The sequence below is a fragment of the Oryza glaberrima genome, chromosome 4 (assembly GCF_000147395.1).
Source record: "Oryza glaberrima chromosome 4, OglaRS2, whole genome shotgun sequence".
NCBI classification, from domain to species: Eukaryota; Viridiplantae; Streptophyta; class Magnoliopsida; order Poales; family Poaceae; genus Oryza; species Oryza glaberrima.
The window spans coordinates 16,171,471-16,193,496 of record NC_068329.1 but is presented as its reverse complement, the minus strand read 5'-3'; the positions used below and the strand labels follow the sequence as shown (position 1 = coordinate 16,193,496).

Genomic DNA, 22,026 nt, shown 5'->3' with positions numbered 1-22,026 from the left:
TAGGCTGCATATATATGCCTGGTGATGCCTTGACCCACTTTCAACTGCGTATAGCACACAATTAAACCCAATATATAGAGTTGTATAATCATGCACTTGAAAATCGAGAAAACCAGGGGAATAATACATCTAGGTGGATGCATGTGTCTCTGTCCTTCTATATATCTAGATTGAGGGGAAAAAAAGGAAGCATCAATTAATTTTTGTAGACGCTATAATTTAGGTAGAAAGCTCTCTATATGTGGTAGTATGGTGTCCGTCCATTTCACAGCGCACGTAGCATGGAAAAGAACATGCACGATCTGTAAAAGTAGGATACAGATCGATATTTCGTCCAAGATATATAGATAAGAGATATTGATGCAATAACATGTACTCCCTCCATATTTTAATGTATGACGTCGTTGACTTTTTAACTAACGTTTGACCACTCGTTTTATTCAAAAATTTTATGCAAATATAAAAATACTTATGTCATGTTTAAAGAACATTTGATGATAAATCAAGTCACAATAAATTAAATTATAATTACATAAATTTTTTGAATAAAACGATAGGTCTAACGTTTGTCAAAAAGTTAACGGTGTCATACATTAAAATACGGAGGGAGTACAAGTGCAATGCCAAGATATTTTTTAGTGTCGTCATTGAATTGCAAGTATATATCCAACATGACAGAAAGTAGATATTTATCTAAGGTAACCCTAAAAGTGTAGGTATGGAATACATTAATTCCCACCAAATTTCAAATTTCAAGTTCAAACTCAACTTGATTTGGGTGTAAAAAAAAAAGAAATATTCCAGGTGAATATATAGTACCATGATACTATTCACCTTGAACTTGTTTTTTCCTCTCAAATAAAGTTCAGTTTATATTTGATTTGGTGAATACATTTCATGCATATACCTATCTATAGTAAATTTTTGATGAATTTAAAAAACTTTCAGCGATGATTTTTTCACGGATTTTCACTTATTCGATGATTTTCACTTGATATTTCCCCATGCCTACTATGCTTAAACTTTAGTGCTTTTTAGAATATATGCACGAATTAGTTGAATCCCTGAGAGAAATTCCTTTGTTTGCGGAAACCTTGAAATTGATCTTACACCATTTTATAGTAAATCTCAGCATATTTTCATCCATAAGAACAAGCGAGGGAGAGGGTGTTAGCACTACCCCACTACATCTCTAATTAAACTTTAGTTTCCTTGTAATATGCAAGGCTGCAACTACATCTCTAATTAAACTTTAATTAGTTTCCTTGTAATATGCAACCTCTACATCTCTAATTAAACTTCAGTAAAACTCTCTAAAGTTTAATTAATTAGAGAGGGCTGACACTCTCTAATACAAGGGGTAGTGCTAACACTCTCTCCTCTCATCTCATTTTTTTTCTCCACTACATCAGTTAAGCTTGCGTGGTATTTTAGGACTAGTGTTCAAGTTATTGTTGTATTTCTCTACTACTTAAAAGAGGAATCATTATCCTCCATTTTCATGTAAAAACCTCTTTCCTCTAGTATAGAAACCGCTCAACGAAAAAACTAATTTCTCAAAAACAATCCACCATTTGAAAAAATCGAAGATCCCACTATACCAAAATCCTCCCAATGATCTAAAAAAAAAACAATTAGAATCCGTTTGGTAAAGCTCTAACTTCTAAATTTAACTTTATGAGTTAAATCTAAAGTGGAGTTGTGGGGTTGCCTAAGACAGCTCCACCTCTGTAGTTCATTTTATGAGAGCATTCTAGCTAGCTTCACTCCTTTTTTTAGCAGAGCTAAAACCGTTTGGTTGGACTTCACCTTCAAAAGAGATAGACCCGTGTGCCAAACAAACCCTTACAACACACAGATCCGTAACTAGTATTGTTGGAACATAAAGTGCATTGTCCGTCTTTTCTCATTAGCTTAAGCTTTTGGGTTGAATTGGTCGGTGCATGCAACTCAATATGGTATCAGAGCCAGAGGTCTTGAGTTCGTATCTTGACTGGCGCGCAATTAAATAAAAATTACAGCCCACCTTTATTCCATACTAGAAACTCAAGAAGGCCTCGCATGAGGGGGAGTGCATGCAACTCAATAAATATTCTAAAAAGTTATACTACACTGTCATGGTACAGGTGGCACACTAGGCCTATGTAGGGATCACTGCGAGAGGTAGCTAAAGAAACCACTATAAATACTCGAGTCCATGGCACCTCTAGCTTGCACACCACCACACACACACACACACACACCCTCTCCTAAAGAAGACACCAACAGCTCTCTCTCGCCGGTGTGCAACAATGGACCTCGCTTTCTACAACCGCGGCGGCAGGAGGATCATCAAGCACAAGTCGGCCGCCGCAGCGGCGATGCCGGCCTTCTACCCCCGGTCGCCGGCGGCCGTCGTCGTCGTCGCCCCCGCCGCCGCCGCCCCCGTGCCTTATTCCGCCGCGGCGCCGTGGCCGGCGCCAGCGCCGCCGCCGTCTGCGGTCACCGTCGTCGGGCACGCCCACGCCCACGGCGGCGGCGGCGGCGGCGACGCCGACGTGGACCGCCGCGCGGCGATGTACATCTCGAGGGTGCAGGAGCGGCTGAGGCGCGAGCGCGCGGCGAGCGAGGAGTACTGGAGGAATCGCTACTGACAGTGATCTATAGCTCTTAACACACCAAAGTATTATTACTATTATTACTTGATAAAAATTAAGGTGTAATTAATTAGCACTGAGAGTTTAATTAAGATGGGTGTTTGATGTATAGCGTGTTTTGTGATGAGTTAATCACTTCATCAGCAAAAAAATGTGTGTGTGTGTGTGTGTGTGTGGGTGAGTTAGCAAGGCTTTGCAGATATGCATGAAGAATAAAACAACACAAATTCGCAGAATAATCGACATGAATGATCGATCTTATCAGTTGGGGATTCCTGTTCTCTTGTGTAGCTCTCTTTGTAATGAACCTTTTTAGATGAATGAATGTTTTGTACTCGTTAAAGAAAAACGACACATACTTTTACTTCTCCAGCTCTTTTCTTTCGAAAAGATTATATTAGCTAGAGCTCTGCATATTCAGTTGAGCAGGGAATAAACAAGAACAGATTGTGCCTGAATAACAGATTAACATTTTTTAGGGGGAACAACATCAACAGTTAAAAGTTAAAGAAAAGAACCAAGTAAGATCCCTTGGGAAGAGAACTACTAGTATATATGGCCTTTGGTCTAGCTAGCATCCACTGATCACTTCTTCTCCAGCTCTCTTAAAAAGGATAAACTTTTAGGCTTGTCCTACAAATGGTTTGGGAAATGAAATCCTACCCATCAAAGGGTAAAGATTCAAGTTCCTAGCCATTCATTCTTTTCACCTCATCCAATCCTAACCATCCACTTATTTCCGTTTCCCAATCCCATCTCTCATAACCCATTCGCTGAACATGGCCTGTAAGTTTACAGAGTTAACTTTACATATGATCAAGTCTCTTTAGAATGGCAAGAAATTTATAGATATTTTGTAGTAAATGTGTTAATCAATATGAAACTCCTGCTATTCTTTGAGCCTTGCACTGGACTGTGTTAAGGAATGTTTCTACAGAACTTGTTCCAATATTTTCGATATATTCCATTAAAACCAATATCTATCCACAAACTTGTTCCAAAGTTTATTACTCTATAGTCAGTTGCCCAATAGTGGATCTTTAGATCTGAAGATTATTCGGACACATGTTGGTCTGATAAGATCACAGTTTCACCCGCTCAAAATCATTAAAGCCTGATGCCTGATGCGGGTCCTTGTTTAGAAAAAAAATAAAATGCAATCATACAGAGAATATGATTCTATACCTTTGATTTTTCTGCATAGAAAACCCTGTTTTGATCATCTTATGATGTGCTTATGCTTGCAGGGTTTTGGAATTTTCTAAGTGGAAGCAACCTGCAGCAAGTGGATACAAAAAGGATATTCTTATCTTTTATCTACTTTTCCTTTTGAACGAGAATGACTACATTCTTATCCATGAGAAAAGACGACAGCAGAAAAATATGTACCTGGTAATTATTTTTCCAAATGGAGCATTCACAAATCATATATTGTGAATAAGTATCATCCTTTGGGAATATGAAATGGATAAGTTCAATCGTGTGAAATTTTCCAGCTCAACTGGACAACCTTAGCAGCTGGAAATTTTGGAACTCCTGTAGCATCAGTGCCTCTGGGATATCTGCAGTATCGACTACCTCAAGTTTACTAGTATCATACAGGTTACCCACACACACACCCAACCCAGAATGGTCGAGAAAGCCAGCTTGAATATTTCAAGCCATTTAATGTTCTTTGTTGCATACCTGGAACTAATCACCAAATCGGAGAGCCTTTATTTTCTGTCGTATAAGTTTGCAATTACAGAAATTACAGCACAACTGATATGGGGGTGTTCACAACTCACAGCTCCATGGTTATATTAACAAGTTAACACAAACAACAAAAAATTTGGTATTCAGAATCACGGTTTCCTTTGGATTTGGCAAGTGCAATTACTTCTAAGGCTCAATCTAGTTTTTGTGCACAAGTTACCTATCCAGGAGCACCCATCACTTTTGCGGCATGATATCCTGGAGTTGGAATTGTTAGAGCAACATCGAGCGATAGAATCCCCTCTAGGCATCAGAGTAAATATTAGCATTTGTTGTTCTCCGTTTCATAGCAGCAACAGTGAATCTTGATACTACGCCAAGCTGACATAGAGATTTGATATTTGACACCCTGTAACATAGGTTTCAGTTATATTTGACATCCTGGCCATTGTTATTGACTCATATGATCTCACTCACGAGTGTAAATATAATCAAATTGGCAACAAACAGAGGGCCAAATCATCAGATTTTACTGCAACAATAAGATTGTAGGGTATTACTTGTAGCATTCCTGGTAAAAGATGAATTTTATGAACCGACTTTTTAGATGAATGAATGTTTGTAGGGAAAATTGGTCAGCATGGATGGTTTTAGGGCTATCTGGCACGTGTTATTATATCTTGATCCAAAATCGAACAGATAATCACTTTGGCGTGTGCCAGGGACGCACTCAATCACAGCGGTATGCGTAGTTGTGTGTCTTCTATGTAACCGTAAAAAAGAACGAGACAGACTTACTTCTCCAGCTCTTTTCTTTCGAAAAGATTATTGGCTGACCTCAAAAAAGGAAAAGATTATTGGCTAGAGCTCTGCCTGTTTAGTTGAGCAGAGAAAAAGCAAGAACAGATTGTGCCTGAATAACAGTGTTAACTATTTTTATTTCTCGGGGAACAGCATCTACAATTATAGAGAAGAATCAACTAAGGCTGTGTTTAAGGGAGAGAGGATGGAGAAGATTGGGAAGATACGCAAAACGAGATGAGCCATAGCGCATGATTAATTGAGTATTAACTATTTTAAACTTAAAAAATGGATTAATATGATTTTTTCAAGCAACTTTTCTATAGAAAATTTTTGCAAAAAACGCACCGTTTAGTAGTTTGAAAAGCGTGCGCGCGGAAAACGAGTAACAATCTCCCCTATCACCTGTGAACGAACGCAGCCTAAGATCCCTTTGGGAAGAAAACTACTCTGCTCTAGCTAGCCTCCACTGATCAATTCTTCTCTGGCTATCTTTAAAAAAGGAATTCTGTAAGTTTACGAAGTTAACTCTATTATGTGGGGAGCGTATCATATGCACACAAGCCCTCACGTATACACACCGTGTACACCAACTAAAAATTATCACAAAAAATTCTAGGAAAATTCATACATGTACTTTCAATAGTATTACATCTACGTGCAAAGTCGCATCTTCAAATTCATTCTACATAGAGAATAATAAAAAAGATAAAATTCTGACAAAATTGCAACCTTAAAACTGTCAGATTTTTTGTTTTTTTGTTACGGCTAAAATATAATGAATTTGACGTTAAGATTTTAACCCTAGGTGTAATACAATTGAAAGTATGTGTATGATTTTTTCTAGATTTTTTGGTGACATTTTTTAGTTGGTGTGCACGTGTGTACACGTGAGGGCCTGTGTGCATAGAATATGTTGCCTATTATGTGTCAACATCTTTAGAATGGCAAGAAATTTGCAGATATTTTGTAGTAAATGTGTTAATCCATATGAAACTGTTGCTATTCTTTTATCCTTTGTACCGGACTGTGTTCGGGGATGTTTTTACAGTAATACTACAAACTTGTTCCAAAGTTTATCACTCTATATTCGATTGCTCCAATATTAAATCTCTGTAGATTATTCGGACGCATGTTTGTCTGATAAGATCACCCTTTCACCCGCTAAATCATAGAATGCTGATGCCTGATGAAGTCCTTGTTTAGAAAAAAGAAAACGCAACATGCAGAGAATATGATTATATACCTTTGATTTTTCAGCATAGGAACCCTGTTTTTGATCATCTTATGATGCGCTTATGTTTGCAGGGTTTCAGAACTTTCAAAGTGGCAGCAACCTGCAGCAAGTGGACACAAAAAGGATATTCTCATCTTTCATCTACTTTTCCTTTTGAACGAGGATGACGACTTTCTTATCCATGAGAAAAGACAATAGCAGAAGATAGGTACCTGGTAATTACTTTTCCAAGTGGAACATTCACAGACCATACTTGAGTATTGTCAATGTCAGGTGTTTTCACCTTTGGGAATCTGAAATGGATAAGTTCATTCGTGTGAAATTATCCAACTCAACTGGACACAACCTTAGCAGTTGGAAAATTTGGAACTACTCCTGCAGCATCAGTGCCTCTGGGATCTCTGCAGTATCTCAGTTTACCAACAGGTTGCATCTAGAGAATTTTCGGAGGTAGCCAGACACCCAGAATGGTAAAAAAGCCACCTTGAACATTTCAAGCAGATTGATGGAACTGCAAGTAATTGCTGAATCAGAGCTATTGTTTTCTGTCAAATAAGTTTGCGATTATAGAAATATTACCAAGTTAACACAAACAATAAATTTGGTTTCCAGGATCACAGTATCCTTTGGATTAGACGAGCACATACTTCTACGGTTCTATCTACCTTTTGTGCATAAGTTACCTGTTTTTTGGGACACTCATCACTTTTGTGGGATACCATCCTGCTGCTGGAATTCCGAGACCACATTGAGCAATAGAATTCCCTCTAGGCATCAGCATAAAGAATAGCATTTGTTGTTTTCTCCATATCATTAGCAGTAAAGTGGAATCTTGATACTACTCGAAGCTGCTGTAGGAACATAAAATACTTCATAAGATGGTAAGAATTAGTTGTAGCATTCCAGATTAAAAAAGAACTTTTATGCAAAATTTTCATGCTGTTTTAGGGCATAAATTACACATTTAATGCAAATCCTATCTACAAATATTCCTGTAGTGTTAAGAAAGAATCATTTTTCTTTTTTTGCTGGGCCGGCCGACAGGAATCATAAATATTATTGTTATTGTATAAGTTGTATAAGTTTCAAGGGGTGTTGCTAGTGTATGGAAAATGCTACGTGTACGATTTTCACTTATGATATTAGTACGATCAAACGCGGATGGCACAACACGGGAATAAAATGATGCGGAGCGTGTGTGCTGCAGTCGCTCATGGGCCCTGAAACCCATATACAAACTCCTCCCCGTCTTTTGCCTCTTTGCTTGTGCTGTAAACATGACTTATTTTTTTTCGAACTCACCGTCTGATCTAATCTACAACCATAGACTAATCTAGATTGCATACAAAGAGGTATGTCTATCTTATTTGCTTGATTTCCTTTGGCCTCATGAACATATTGTTGGAATTAATGAATGGGCCTTAGCCCACTCGAAGATTAATTCTTTGGAAAATCACAAAAGCCCACCTCATGGGATGGCATGCATGTGGAGTTTAGTACCACCTTGCTTATTCTAGGAGAGGGGGACCTCCTTAAAAGGGAGGATGCCCTCCTAGCCACTTGAAGCATGTGTGGTGGAGAGAAGAGGGGAAACACGCGCTCGCTCGCTCGCCTGGGCTGGGCTGGGCAGGGCAGGCGGCGCGCGTGCACGACGTACGCGTCAAATGGTCCGAAAAATTGGCTTCTCACCCTTGCGCAGATGCAGCCTCCTTTTGCAGTTTTGTTTTGCTGCAAATTCGAATTCGTTTTGTTTTGGAAACGTTCCGAAAAATTCGGTGCATACAAACAGCGTGGAGTCCGGATAAGTTACGCGCGACTTATCCGGTTCGGTTACGCGCAGTAGAGATCGTGCGGGCGCCCTGATCAAGCGACCCTTCTCTATATAAACCGACCTGCCGTCTTCACGGAACACACGCGAAATCAATCTAGGGTTTGCCTCCTACTCTGTACTGCACCGTCGCTCGTAGACTACTCCATCTCGCTCGCCGGCGTGCACCAGCGATCGGGAGAGCAGGTCTCCGGAACCTCTGCCTTCGACGTCCTGCACCGGGAGAAGGCGGCAATAAGGTTTTTGGGAAGCGCTTCGCGCGACTGCTCCCTGTTCGTTCGCGACGGCTCGCCTTCTTCTTCGCTCGCGTGTTTCGTGCCTTCGTAGACGCCTGCGAAAAGTTTCGACCAAGCAGCCGGTCTTTCCATCACCTCGGTACGTGTTCAATATGTTGCGCATATTTGATCTGTTCATGTTATACTGTGTAGCTTACACGTGTAGATCTAATGATGCGTTCATGCTAGTTTTCATCTGTAATGTCATGATTTATTTATGGAATAGATTAAATCATTATATGCCTATAATCTCAACACATATATTCGTTGGTACGCTAATCTAGACCTTGTAATGCGTGTATATATTTTTTCATTTATATGGTTTTAATCTATATTTTTTGCTTTGCAAAACATGTCATCGTAAACTTGCTTTGCATTTTTTTTAATATGGATATGGGATAAGCGATGCAAGAGAAATCCATCCACGTAGGACTAGAACTTGCAGCCGTTACTGAACGCTACTACGCTAGTTGAAGCGTTTCATCGTACAGCCATCGTAAAAATAATATTGTACTTGTATGTATAGCGGCGCTCCTAGTGTATAGTGTACACAAATTATAGCAATGGTCATTAGTTTAAGGAATAGCAGGTGCTGACATTTGAACTGTGTTTAGAGTGAGTATTTTGCAGGAAGTTCATAGAAAACAATTCACAAAAAATGCCCATTTTCCAAATGAGGCCCTTTTAAATTCCAAACCAGAACTTAATGTAGAGCAATCTCCGTTTTCTGGTAACAATAGGCAACAGGAATACAAGGATGAGGCAGAATGCATGACATAAATGAAATGCAAAGCCGCAACTGCAAGAATTTCTTGAGTAACCTTTGGATCTAAGAACTTCTTGGGAACTGACAAGTCAAATGACAGAAGTGGTCAATTGAAAAATAAGCCATACATAGCAAATGGTGAGCAGCATGTTTAGGTTTGTATAATTGCTAAATTGCACATTAGAAATGGGTTGCCAGTAACCAGTTGATATCAACGAGTGCTTATAGAATGCAAGCAACAACTGACAGACTAGTAGTGTTAAAACCTGATATTCTGTGTATGAATGGAGTGACTTCCGGAAGCAGCATTACTTTTTCTTGTGATAAAATTCCAAGTTATTTTCTTGCAGTTTGGAAAATTAAACATTCAGTTTTTACTGGGTCCATTTTTGCCACCAGAAAACTGCAAATTGGAAGGCAATCGCTCCTATTTGAATCCTGGGGCTTCAACTAGAACCAGATCAAGTCCTCAATGTTCAGTTTGACATAGCGAACTTTCCTGAATACCAGGTCAGACCAAGAACTCAGCATATACAGTATCTAATCTCCATATTATCACAGGGATTCTCAATATATGCCATCGCAATACACTATTGAACATTGAAATTGGAAAGGCCACCAAGAAACGAAATTTGGCACATGTAGAGCGGAGTTCACATCTCCCATGGTAGAAAACTAGAAATTATTACAATCGTAATGAGAGAGAAAGAGAGAGGACGCCTCACCAGTTTCTCCTCTTCCTGCCGGTCGGTGGGATCTCACAATCTCCATGGCAGCAGCGAAGGTCTTGGCTCCAATCACGGTGGAAGCGTCGCGCGCTACACCTCCTCCTCTCTCTCCGCGCGCGAGAGTTCGAGCTGGGGAATTTTGGTGGCTATTTGGCGGCAAACGATCGTGCTTTTCCCGCCGCTACGCTAGAACCTTAGAACTCGGGGAACGAGGAGGAGAGGGCGCTTGCTGACGTGGAAGGCAAAATCGTACGGGTGGCGAGCAGCTGCTGCCACGTGGCGCTCCAATTCATCTTCAGAATTTTTTTATTTTTGATTTTTTTTTAATTTTAAAATAAACCCTTAAAATAATTTATAACTCCGACCCACAAAACAATACTAAAACGTCATAGACAGCGAACATGATAGTTTTTGTTCTATCACACCATCAAATATGGTGTGTTAAAATAGAGAGGATCCTCTGACTTAACGTCAGTGACCATTTCCCTCTGACTTTATATCAGAGGAGCTTCGTCGGTGGTAAAATAGCCCTCCACATCAGCCATACCAGCATGACAAAATATCATTGTTACCTCAGTCAAATCTGTGTGAAATATTTTGACACGTGACCAAAAAATTGAAAATAAGTTTTAAAAGAGTCTATTTTAAAAAGTTCACAAAATAAAAAAATTCTCGTCTTCCCTTCCCAGTGTCCCCCAAGTCCATCACCAAAGCTGCCACCGCTCTCCCTTCGATCCCCTCTTCTTCTTCCCCAAGTCCGATGGCCAGTGATCCCACTGAGCTTCGCTGCTCCTCACCGGAGTCCTCCGGCGATGCAGGCGCCGAGGATCCTGCGGCGGTAGACGCTGCGGAGGAGAGCGGCGGCGAGGGTGGCAGCGGCCACATTGCTGCTGGTACTGAGGCGGCGCCGCCGCGGCCGCCGGAGCCGGAGCCGGAGAAGGTCGCCCGCCACGGGGTGCTCCCACTCCTCGGGAAGCCCTACTTCACCTGCATCATGTGCAAGTCCCATGTCCAGCCGCCATTCCAAGTGGTAAAACCAAAAAAAAAAAAAAATCCAAACCAAAAATCACAGCTCTGCTCTTGATATCTTCGGATTCGAGTTCACTAAACTTTGATCGGGGAGTAATAAACCTTTTGGGGAGGCAGGTGGTCCCGAGGTCGTTCGCGCCGCTGCTGCCGTCGAGGACGACGCCGGCGACGCTGTCGTGGCGGGGGCGGTCGTGGGGGATGCGGTTCACCGGCGGGCGGCTGATCCAGCGGCTGGAGGCCGGGTGGCGCGGCTTCGCCGTGGACAACGACCTCAGGCTCGGCGACGGGTGCGTGTTCGAGCTCCTCGTCGGCGGCGGCGGCGAGCAGGAGCGCGTCGAGTTCAGGGTGCAGGTCCTCCGCGCGGAGATCCCGGCGAGGATCCGGGGCCGCGCCGGCGGCTACACCTCGGCCACCCCCATCGTCATAGACTAGGGCAATGGTGCTGCTGCTGCTGCCATTGTTCATCGCCATCGATGCCATCTCGAGCAGCTCGTTTTGAACTGAAATTTGGGAGGTTTCAGTTTCAGGTAATGCAGCTGTGGAAACAATTTGATTCCAGGATGAATTCAGAAATAACTAAGACAAATTTGGCACCCCTGACCCTCGGTTGCATTCATTGTGGATTTTGGAATATGCTTAATGCTTTACAAATATAAAATTAGGAAATATATACTAGCAAATATCAATTGAAAAAACAAGTACACTGGTTTGCTGTTGAATTGCTCAAGACATCCGCAAACATTCTGCATAATATCTTGAAAGACAATCGGATCACGTGTGACATGTTCATATTAGAAACATCACGAGATACACTCATAGATTTGGTTATAAAGGCCAAAAAAATTTTCCATTCTAACTTGTGCACTGCAGATGAATTTCATCTTTAGGAATTCTTGTAATGCTGCATTCAGTTCCAATGTTGTGAGCATCACTACTACTCATGTTCACTTAGGTCCCGTTCTGCATGCATCCGTGGCCATAGCCCTTTAGCTTTGCTCAGTGCAAAATTCCACAAATTTGACTTATTTGAGTGCTTATGTTCTGGAAGAATCTTGATTTCATTTTTGAATAGCTCATGCTTAATCATGCATTCTGCTCATCTTGGCCTGAACCTGAAACTGAGTCTTTTGAAAATTAACATCATTCCCATGAAGTTACCTGAAGAAAGGTATGCACACATTTAATTTAAATGATACTCCCGGCAAGAAAATCTTCACAACACTATAGTTTGCTATCGATGAATCACAAACTTCAGGCAAAGTGGAAACCTATTGAGCTTCAAGCTTATTCGACAGTGTGAAATATGAACCACAATATTTTCTCTAACAGGTTGTCCCTGAAAATATCTGTCTGTCTTCTGCAAAGTCTAGGAGAAACATAGACACAATGACTGCAATATCATATTGCTAGTACTATATATCAGCTATCTTACGTTGTATAAAATGGCTAAGGTGCCATGTTGCAATTATCCAACTAAAAAGAAAAACTGAACTTCCGAGACCTGCATTCAGTGTAAGACAACTGTGAGTAGTGACTCAATACTTTCATCACATGGTCAGACACTCGGACGCACAAGCAGATGATGAGAGAGAGAGAGAGGCCTGACTTGAGTATTTTGATTCACAGAACCAAATGAAAATCATGCAAACATTCGTCTTCTCCCATAGATTCAAATGTTTATGTCACTTGCAGATTTTCCAAACCACAATCGTAGTATTTCTGCATGTTCAGTCCGATCCATTTCTTGGATATGAACACAGTACAAATGGGTTCCATAAACATGAACAAAAATCAACAAAATATGAAGCTGAATCGAACACAAACGGAAACAAAAGGATTTAAACAAACGAACATCGCCATCAATGTACGTATTCATGTGGGCACTAGGAATTCGGCTTGGCCGTCGTCCATGGTGAACTCCAGGACAGCCGCGGCCATGATGGCCGCCACGAGCAGCACCACACCCACCGCGGCAATGGCGGCGACGAACCGCCCAATGCTGCCCGTCGCCGGCGTTGCTGTTCCCCCTGTTTTGGCCGCCTCGCCGACCACGGCGAGCTCGTCGTCCCGTAGAGAGAACAGGGACGTGGCTGCGGAGGAGCAGGAGGAGTTGGACGAGGCGGCGGCGGCCATGGCGGCCATGGCGGCCATGGCGCCACGGAGCTGACGCTGGACGCCGCGTCGTGGTGGTCGTCTCCGTCGTAGCGGCCGCGTTCGGGCGTCACGCCGGCGCTGGCCGTGCTGCTGCTGCCGTCTCGCTGGAGGGACGAGACGAGCCGCCTCGGCGAGCCGCCGAGACGGACCCCGAGGAGGAGATGGCTGCCCGGCGCGTCCGCGGGTTCGGCGGCGACGATGACGGCGGAGGACGGCGTGCCGGTGCCCGAGCCCGAGCGACTGCGACGGTGGTGGCGGCGCCGGGACGCGCCCGAACACCGGCTTGTCTTGTACGCGTCCCACTCCCGCTCCAGCTCCCTCCACCGCATCTCCAGCCCGCCGCCGCCACGGAAGGCGTCTTCGCAGCTACCATGCCGGCGCCGCCGGCCGTGCTGCAGGTGCTCATGGCGGCGCGCCGGCGAACAGAGCGGAAGAGACGCCGCGGCGCGGCGCGGCTGAAATAGCCGTGGTGCGGTTACGGAGATGGAAAGCGAGGAGCACAACCGCCGCCGCCGCCGTGTTCAGATTTCGAAATGGCCAACGCGCCCGCTCATTTACTCGAGCGGTTAAACAAGTAGTACTAAAACATTTCCAATCAATCCAAATTCAGCAAGTTATTAGCAAATTTTAACTACCAATTCAACGACGTGACACTCGAACACCAAGTTGCAATACACGAACAAGCAACAAACTTCACATGACACAGAACACAAACATAATCACAAATAACAAGAGTCTCACAGCAAAATTAAATATATATAGCTTTCGATCGTAGATCAGTCTGCCTTCTTCGATTCCACCGGCTTCGCCGCCACCGTCGCCGCGGCTGCGTGCCGGTCCTCGGCGGTCTTGGCGTACACCTCGTCGCGCATGCGGAAGTACTTCTCGAAGGCGCGGGGGAGGAACTTGGGAATGAGGAAGACGAGGAGGTTGGTGGAGAAGTAGACGAGGTTGGCGACGGCGAGGTAGCGGCCGAACCACATCCAGGCGACCGCCTCCTGCGGCGCGGCGGCGGCGGCGCGGTTCCCCCACGCGTCGTACACCCAGTCGACGGCGACGAACACGCGGCGCACCGTGTAGAGCAGCGGCACCAGCGCCCTGACCGGCGGCGAGAACGCGGCGCCCAGGGCGCCGACCACGTTCTCGGTGAGGATCTGGCACGAGAGGAGGAACAGGTGCGGCGTCGCCGACCTCACCGCGCCGTCGTCCCCGCGCGCGAATCCGCCCAGCACGTGCGCCAGCGGCAGGAACAGCCCCACCGTCGTCCCCAGCACCACGTACACCTGGAACCACCTGCAAGAAAAACCGAACAAGAAATCATTCTTCCGATCGATCGCCATTGATGGTGTCTTGAGATTTCTGGGTTAGTATAGTAATTACGTGCTGCCGCGGAAGATCTCTTGGGAGGAGGAGGAGGAGGAGGGGAGGGTGGAGTGGAGAGGGGGGAAGGAGAGGCGGGAGAGGAGGAGGAGGTAGAGGGTGGTGGCGACGGGGAAGGCGAGGTCGATGAGCGGGACGAGGCCGGAGGCGGAGAAGACCATGATGAAGGCGACGAGCTGGAGCTCGATGACGCGGAGCGACCCCATCACGCCGCCCAGCATCGTCGACGGCTGCTGCTGCCCCCGCTCCGCCGCGGTGTCGTCCGTGCCCGACGTCCGCGGCCCCACCGCCAGCGACATCCCCGACATGGCCGCCACCTCCTCGCACGCAAACGCAACTGATCGGAGAATCGGAGACGAAGAGCAGAGCAGTAGCTAGAGCAGCAGGAGGGGAAATGCAGGAGCACGGGAGGAGCGGAGCGGAGTATATGGATTGCGTCGAACAGGTGGCGCGGGGGAGGAGGACGAGGAGGTGGCGGGGAGAGGCTTGTCTTCTCGGGCGGCCGCGGCGCTCGCAGGGCGCAGGTGGGTGCGACGTGCCCGCGCGCGCGGCGAGGCACGTGTGCAGGAGGAAGGACACGCGGGGCGGGGTGCGTGGCGCCTCGGGGTTTGCGCGCCGATGCGAGCTGTGAGCTGCCAAAGGTGGGGGGAGAGGAGATGAGTATTCCGGCGTCTGGATGGTTCCATCGGAAGATCAATGTATTCTCAGAACTAAAAGTCGTGGCCATTTTGAAATGGAAATATGTAAGGGCTATTTGATTCGTAGGATTAAGAGAATAGAGTAATAGAAAAAACGTAGAAATATAATTTCATACTAATTGAATATGTATGGAATTTTAAAACATATGAAAATCTTTGAACTATTATTTGATTAGCACACACGAAAAATATAGGAATATTAGACACATGATGAGAAAAACATGAAGTAAAACCTCGTGCTTATTTTCCTCCAAAATTACTCTAGTAATGTCTATTCCATAGGAATTTTAAAGGAATGTATAGGAAACAAACTTTTGTTTTCAAGTACTCTATAGGATTATTTCCGATAGGATAAAATCTTCTAGAATTTCTATGGTTTTTTCTTTGATTCAATGGGGCCCTAATAAACTGCCGTAAATTTTTAAAATATATTTTTTTTATGAAACTATATATAATTAAAATATAATTATATTGTAACTATATTACGGTTGCACTGTAATTGTATTGTAACTAAACTATAACTACAACATAAATGTAACTTATATAAAGTTAACATTCAACTATGGTAGTTAGCTAGCATTAGAATTTTATACGTGACATATGTAAAAATATCTTTCTAACAATATTTTTCGTCATGCATAAATCTAAAAGCGATTCGATGATCAGAAAATGCCTTGGAAAGTTTTCTACTAGCAAATCCGTTTTGAAAATTGAAGTGGTGTTATAAAATTTGGGAACCGGATGCTCTTTTAGAGAAAAGGTCACAAGGACCCAGCTTATATTGAAAGCTAATCATCAGAGTTATGTTGAGGATTCTAGCTTACAAGCAGAGTACAAACCAAAAGGATACAACACCATGAGCAATCCAACTGGAGTACTAGACATTCAGAAGCGAAAGGATCAAAATAGCAAGGCTGGAGATACAGGAAGACACAGCTCTTCCCGTTCCCACAGTTTCTCAAAAGAAACTACTTGTTCTGTTTCACAATATAAATTATTCTAGTATTTTCCACATTCATATTGATGTTAATGAATCTAGACATACATTTTCTACATTAATATTGATATTATATGAATTTAGAAAATACTAGAAAAACTTATATTTTGAAACGGAGGAGTACACATCAATCTATAGCTACCCTACGCCTGCTCTACTTTGGCGAAGCCCAGCACTGAACTCCTTTATCTTCCCTATCAGCAACTAAACCGGACGCTTTAGACTTTTCTCCGGTATGGCCCGGCCTATAGTGGAGAAGCTGGATTTAGACTCGAGGGCCGGGCCGGGCCGAGATGGGCCACAAAGAGTCGCGGAAAGCGACGACACTTGCTGACTAGGTTGACCTTGACTCTTAACCACCCTACCATCATGCCAGTCATCCACTCCACACCACCACACACTCCCTTCCCTTCCTTCTCCGGTCTCCTCCCTCTCTCGTCGTCGTCGTCGTCGCCGTCGCCGGCTCGCCGCGTCCTCCTCCGCCGCCGCTGCTGAGCCGGGATGGCCGCGCGTAGCCCCTACTTCGTCCCCGAGAGCGAGGGGATCCGGGCCGGGGAGTCGCCGGCCGCGGCGCTCCGCAGGATCCTCGCGTCGCCGGGGGCGCACCAGGCCCCCTGCTGCTTCGACGCGCTCGGCGCCCGCCTCATCCAGCGCGCGGGGTTCCCGATCTGCTTCATGGGCGGTGCGCATCGCCTCGTTCGCTCTCCCTCACGCTCGCGCGCGCTCGTTTCTGTTCGTGGTTAAAACCTTCGTGCTGGGGGTTTTAGTTTGGTGGATGCGCACTTGCTCCCTGGCCAGCACGCAATTATTGGATCCAATCATATTTAGAGCAGATTAGCTAGTATTAGCTAACAGCTTAGTAGGTGTTATGCAAAATTCCACTCATGAATCTTGCAATTTGCAAAACAATAATCATAAGCGAACTACAGTTCTGTTGCATCTTTAGAAGTAGATGTGAAGTCCACCCATGGAATAAGTTAATAACTATGTGGAAAGCACTCCAGATGTTCGGTATTGATCCAACGAAGGAGTACACAATGGCGTTTTAATGCATGAGAATGGAAGTGTCTTAACTTTACAAGACAATACGAGCACTGGTTGTTTGTTCTATGAACACATTGATTTACTCAGTGAAAATGGAACCAGTATGGAGTCTACTCAGTAGTTAGTCTTACTGTAATATATTTTGCATATCGAGCCAGTACTAGTTTCTCTAAAGGAAGGTTTTGGTATATTCTCAAGACAATTAATGCGTTGGAGACTTAATACTTGTCATTTGTTTCAGGTTTCTGTGTTTCTGCCGCACGACTTGGATTGCCAGATGCTGGTCTCATCTCATATGGAGAAATGGTAGATCAAGGGCGTCTGATCACTGAAGCTGTATCACTCCCAGTTATCGGCGATGGTGATAATGGCTATGGAAATGCTATGAACATTAAGAGAACCGTAAAAGGGTATATTAATGCTGGTTTTGCTGGAATCATGCTCGAAGATCAGGTATGCTTCCTAACTCCTAAGTATCACCAAATGATCTTCTCATGGATTGGCTCTCTCCGTTGTCTTAACAATCTATGGTCATATTTGTAACATTTTTTTTATACATTAGACCTTTTGGTGAACATCCCTTCATCCTAAACTTATGAATCTCAATTAATTTGTTATATAAGGCTACAATTTCCTGTACTGACATTTGAGATCACTTTTAATGTTGAGAGCTCTACTTTCTCAGTTCCTTGCTTAATTTTTATGTATGAATATGTTATTCAATATTGGGCTGTATAGTGTACAATTCTATAGGAATTTTACTGTCGTATAGCTATGGAAGATACCGTTTGGTGGCTAAGATTGGGACATCAGTTCCAAGGCACTGAATTATGAGAATTTGTTTAGTAGGAGCCTCCCTTTAGACCTTTAGATAGGAAATCAAGAGCTTCAATAAGTACATAGTGGAGAGGTTGACACCAGATGCCTGATGTAGGGCGTGTTGTGGTTGAGCATTGCTTGTGGGATGTATTCTTGGGTTGTATTGGGGTTGTTTCATTGAGCCCTTCTTAGTACTAATATTTTCTTTCTTCTTAATGAGATGAAACACAACTCATGCGTTTTTGAGAAAAAAAAAAGAGAGCCACATAATAATTAATATGCATCATTGCACGTCACAATGGGTGTTTTTTTTTTTGATGCAAACGTCACAATGGGTGTTGCAAGGGCAAGAAAGTAAAGTTAAAATATTCACTGTTTCTTTTGAAAATCCGGCCATAGCAGTGCTCCAACCTAACTATATTGATCTCTCCAGTGAGTGACACTTACTCCTATTTTTTTTTTTAAAAAAAAGAACTAGACCGGCAGGGGAATGACTGTCCCCACGGCTTTTCATTAAGAAGAAGCCACAATAAAACTGACTGAGAAAGCCACGAACCCTGCTCTGCTCCCCACACGTGGAGTCACCCACTATGGATCGGTTCTTGACACCTGTTTTGATGAGGGGCCAGCGAGTGACTTTTTTTAAGTAGGCCTGAAATTCGCTCCCTTGGGGAGTCGAACTTAGGTGTTACTTGAGCACTGTAACTGCTAGGCTAGAGGTGCTATTTAAATATTTTAACTTTTATATATATTCGTATTGATCTGTCCTGTGATACTTAGTCCAAATTAAGCTATCATGTTAACATCACAGCCTGAGCACAAATTCACTATGCTCAAATGTTCAATCTGTTGAGCACGACTATTGCATTATGGTAAAAATGTTTCACCTACAGTAATTAAATTATACTTAGTTCTTTCACATATCTGTGCTATTCAAACTACTGTAGCTACTTTATTCATTCTAGCTTAATCCATTATTGATATATGTGCAGAAGACTTCCAAGATTGATATTTCTTTACCTTTTTAGTTTCCCTGTTAATGATATGACACATCATTTTTGAAGGTGGCACCAAAAGCATGTGGACATACTGAAGGAAGGAAAGTTATCTCAAGGGAGGATGCTATCATGCACATAAAAGCTGCCGTAGATGCTAGGAAAGAGAGTGGTTCTGACATTGTTATCATTGCAAGGTCAGACTCTCGTCAAGCTATCTCTATTGATGAAGCGCTATGGAGGGTACAGGCTTTTGCCGATGCTGGAGCAGATGTTCTATTCATTGATGCTCTTGCTTCAATAGAAGAGATGAAAGCATTTTGTGCGGTTTCACCTAAAGTTCCAAAGATGGTTAGATGCACTCTGTTCTTTTGCCTTTTCTAGATACTTGAAAATTTGAGATAACCATGTAAGAGTTTATAGCTATTCCAAGGTTCTTTGAATTTCATTAACAAAATAGTGGAATACTCTTTCTTGGATTGCACTCTATATTTTTTCTATTGAGCTGAAGTTCTGAACATGAACAGCACAACCATGGGTGTAAACCCACTTCTAATTGGCAAGTTCCATAGATTTTCGCAAATTTTTCAGTGTGCATAGTTGAAGATGTAACCCTAAGCTTTGTTATATCATAATCATCTATAATTACTGCTTTCAAATGTCCTCTTCTCTATTTGTCTCTGAGCTATTAGCCTGTTACTTTTCTCTAGCATTGAAGTGAGGAGAGTTTATACCCCTGTATTTTGTTCTCCAGGCAAACATGCTAGAAGGTGGTGGTAAAACTCCCATATTGAGCCCTGCTGAACTTCAGGAGATTGGTTTTAGCCTCGTAGTCTACCCATTGTCCCTGATTGGGGTATCAATGCTCGCAATGGAGGTTTGTTCATTATGTTTACAGCTCTTATCCTGGACACTTCTGAATGTCCTGCAAAATTACTTGCATGTCTATTTTGTTTGAGCAAGGGCGCATGGTTTTTTTTTTAAAATTCCTGTTTGTTATTTATTCTGCCTGATTGATAATTATTTAGTTGTTTCAATCTTATTTCACTGCATTTTTTTAATCCTATGGTACCTCTGTGTACATGTGATCTTCCTCAGTTGAAATGTCAGGTTATCTTCCTTTATAGGTACATGAAAGTTTGAAATTCTTAATCCTCTAACCCTTGTTACCACTAATCTGCAGGTACTTCAATTCTTCTGTTTCTGACTTAGCAACCATGACTTATAACCTTGCTTTTTCAAATAGTTTGATGGGTCTTGTGATATCAGTGTGTAATGAAGAAAATGTTATTTTCGAGAAAAAAAATGAAGAAAATGTTAGTCTTTATTCCTCATATGGACTTTACTTTTGTTTTAACTTTTTACCCTTCCCTTCTACTTAAAGCCTTCTAATCATCAATCACATTCAACATGCATAAAACTCTCTAGTAATGTTTTTGCAGAGTTTTTCCTTTTTCAATTAAGGCCCGGTTTAGTTCCCAAATTTTTTTGTTTTGGGGTGTCACATCGGATATATGGACACACATTTGAAGTATTAAACGTTGTCTAATAACAAAACAAATTACAGATTCCGCCAGGAAACTGCGAGATGAATTTATTAAGCCTAATTAATCCGTCATTAGCAAATGTTTACTGTAGCACCACATTGTCAAATCATTGCGTAATTAGGCTTAAAAGATTCGTCTCACAATTTACATGCCAATTGTGTAATTGGTTTTTTTTTGTCCATATTTAATACTCCATGTATGTGCCCAAACATTCGATGTGATGGGTGAAAAGTTTTTGTTTTGGGAACTAAACAGGGCCTAAGTTTTGTTTGATGCCAATGTCTGCTACTGTATGGGGGAAAAACATCAGGGAGGAGCCTAACATCTCTCAATGCATGCACATATTCACGTGCCATTGTGCATGAGTACAAGACTAGTTACACTCGTTAGCTATTCAATTTGGTGAGGAATCACTATTTGTATTTCATAATACATGAATCTTTGATCTGCAGGATGCTCTGATTGCGATAAAAAGTACTGGTGCACCCCGACCTGGTAGCTTGCCATCTTTTCAGGAGATCAAGGATACTCTAGGGTTTAACCGATATTACAAAGAAGAAAAGCAATATGCAACAGTCCAGCAAGCCCAGCCATCATCCACAAATATTGTACTTCGATTAAAGATCACAGAAAAAAGTGGAACGCAGAAGATAAATGAAGGGATACCTGTAAGAACCAATCCTGCCTTCTCTCACTCTCACTCACTCTCTCTCTCATCATTCAGTGATTCATCACATCTTCAATTTTCTTCCAACTGATGTAGACTCCATTTTACAACTTCTTGTTTGCTTTCTTCCCCTTTTTTTCTGCAACAGGCTGGAATCCTAGAGAAGATATCAAAAGCTATTCCAGGTTTGTAGTTCTATTCGCAAACCACATTTAAACGAGCAAGTGTGCAACCCATGTTTGATAATGGCCATATCTTACTATCGTCGTTTCACAGGCTTGGCTGGTGTCAATTTCACGGAAATACTTCAGGGTGCAGATCAGTCCCAGAAAGGAAAATTGCTGCTTGATCGTGAGGATGCAACTGGCGACAGGATCCAGGTGTCCATCGAGTGATCAATGCCTACATACATTGCCTAGAAGCATGGATGGCCAGTAATGTAGGGCAAATCGCCTTCAATATTGAAGCAAACGATTTTCCAAGTTGTAATGGTAGCCGTTTAGCGTAGTACCTTGAAGTGTTACTTCTGCGAGTTGGGTTTTCCTCTTTGCGTTGCCTTGTGGTGTTAATAATCCTGGATTCCTGTGTTGATTCAAATAAAAGAAACCTATAATCAGGGGCTTTAGAATGTTCTTTTCTGCAGACCTACGGCAACAAATGCCAGGGATCATGACAGCAATCTTCATCAGAATCAGTCATGTACAAAGATAAATGGCAATGCCATATTGTC

General features: G+C 43.0%; 3 protein-coding genes and 1 long non-coding RNA gene across 4 annotated transcripts; 2 read left to right on the top strand and 2 right to left on the bottom strand.

The window, feature by feature from the left end:
- Positions 1-3,639: 3,639 nt before the first annotated feature.
- Positions 3,640-10,127, bottom strand: LOC127771489 (uncharacterized). The gene is made up of 5 exons (XR_008017165.1): positions 9,964-10,127; positions 7,053-7,220; positions 6,582-6,880; positions 6,379-6,469; positions 3,640-4,740 (listed from the first exon to the last, which is right to left on the bottom strand). It is a non-coding gene; the product is annotated as an uncharacterized LOC127771489 (long non-coding RNA).
- A 326-nt stretch (positions 10,128-10,453) lies between these two features.
- LOC127769826 (B3 domain-containing protein Os04g0386900) lies at positions 10,454-13,000 on the top strand. The gene is made up of 2 exons (XM_052295481.1): positions 10,454-10,996; positions 11,113-13,000. Exons 1-2 carry the CDS (start codon positions 10,727-10,729, stop codon positions 11,425-11,427), a joined length of 585 nt encoding a protein of 194 aa, XP_052151441.1. The 5' UTR covers positions 10,454-10,726; the 3' UTR covers positions 11,428-13,000.
- Positions 13,001-13,707: 707 nt separating this feature from the next.
- On the bottom strand, positions 13,708-15,006 carry LOC127769824 (uncharacterized). Its single transcript, XM_052295480.1, has 2 exons — positions 14,530-15,006; positions 13,708-14,442 (listed from the first exon to the last, which is right to left on the bottom strand). Exons 1-2 carry the CDS (start codon positions 14,835-14,837, stop codon positions 13,926-13,928), a joined length of 825 nt encoding a protein of 274 aa, XP_052151440.1. The 5' UTR covers positions 14,838-15,006; the 3' UTR covers positions 13,708-13,925.
- A 1,585-nt stretch (positions 15,007-16,591) lies between these two features.
- Positions 16,592-21,924, top strand: LOC127770102 (uncharacterized). Its single transcript, XM_052295777.1, has 7 exons — positions 16,592-16,906; positions 17,510-17,721; positions 19,152-19,433; positions 19,837-19,959; positions 21,082-21,297; positions 21,445-21,481; positions 21,573-21,924. The coding sequence occupies exons 1-7, from the start codon at positions 16,726-16,728 to the stop codon at positions 21,689-21,691; spliced, it is 1,170 nt and encodes a 389-aa protein (XP_052151737.1). The 5' UTR covers positions 16,592-16,725; the 3' UTR covers positions 21,692-21,924.
- Positions 21,925-22,026: the final 102 nt, after the last annotated feature.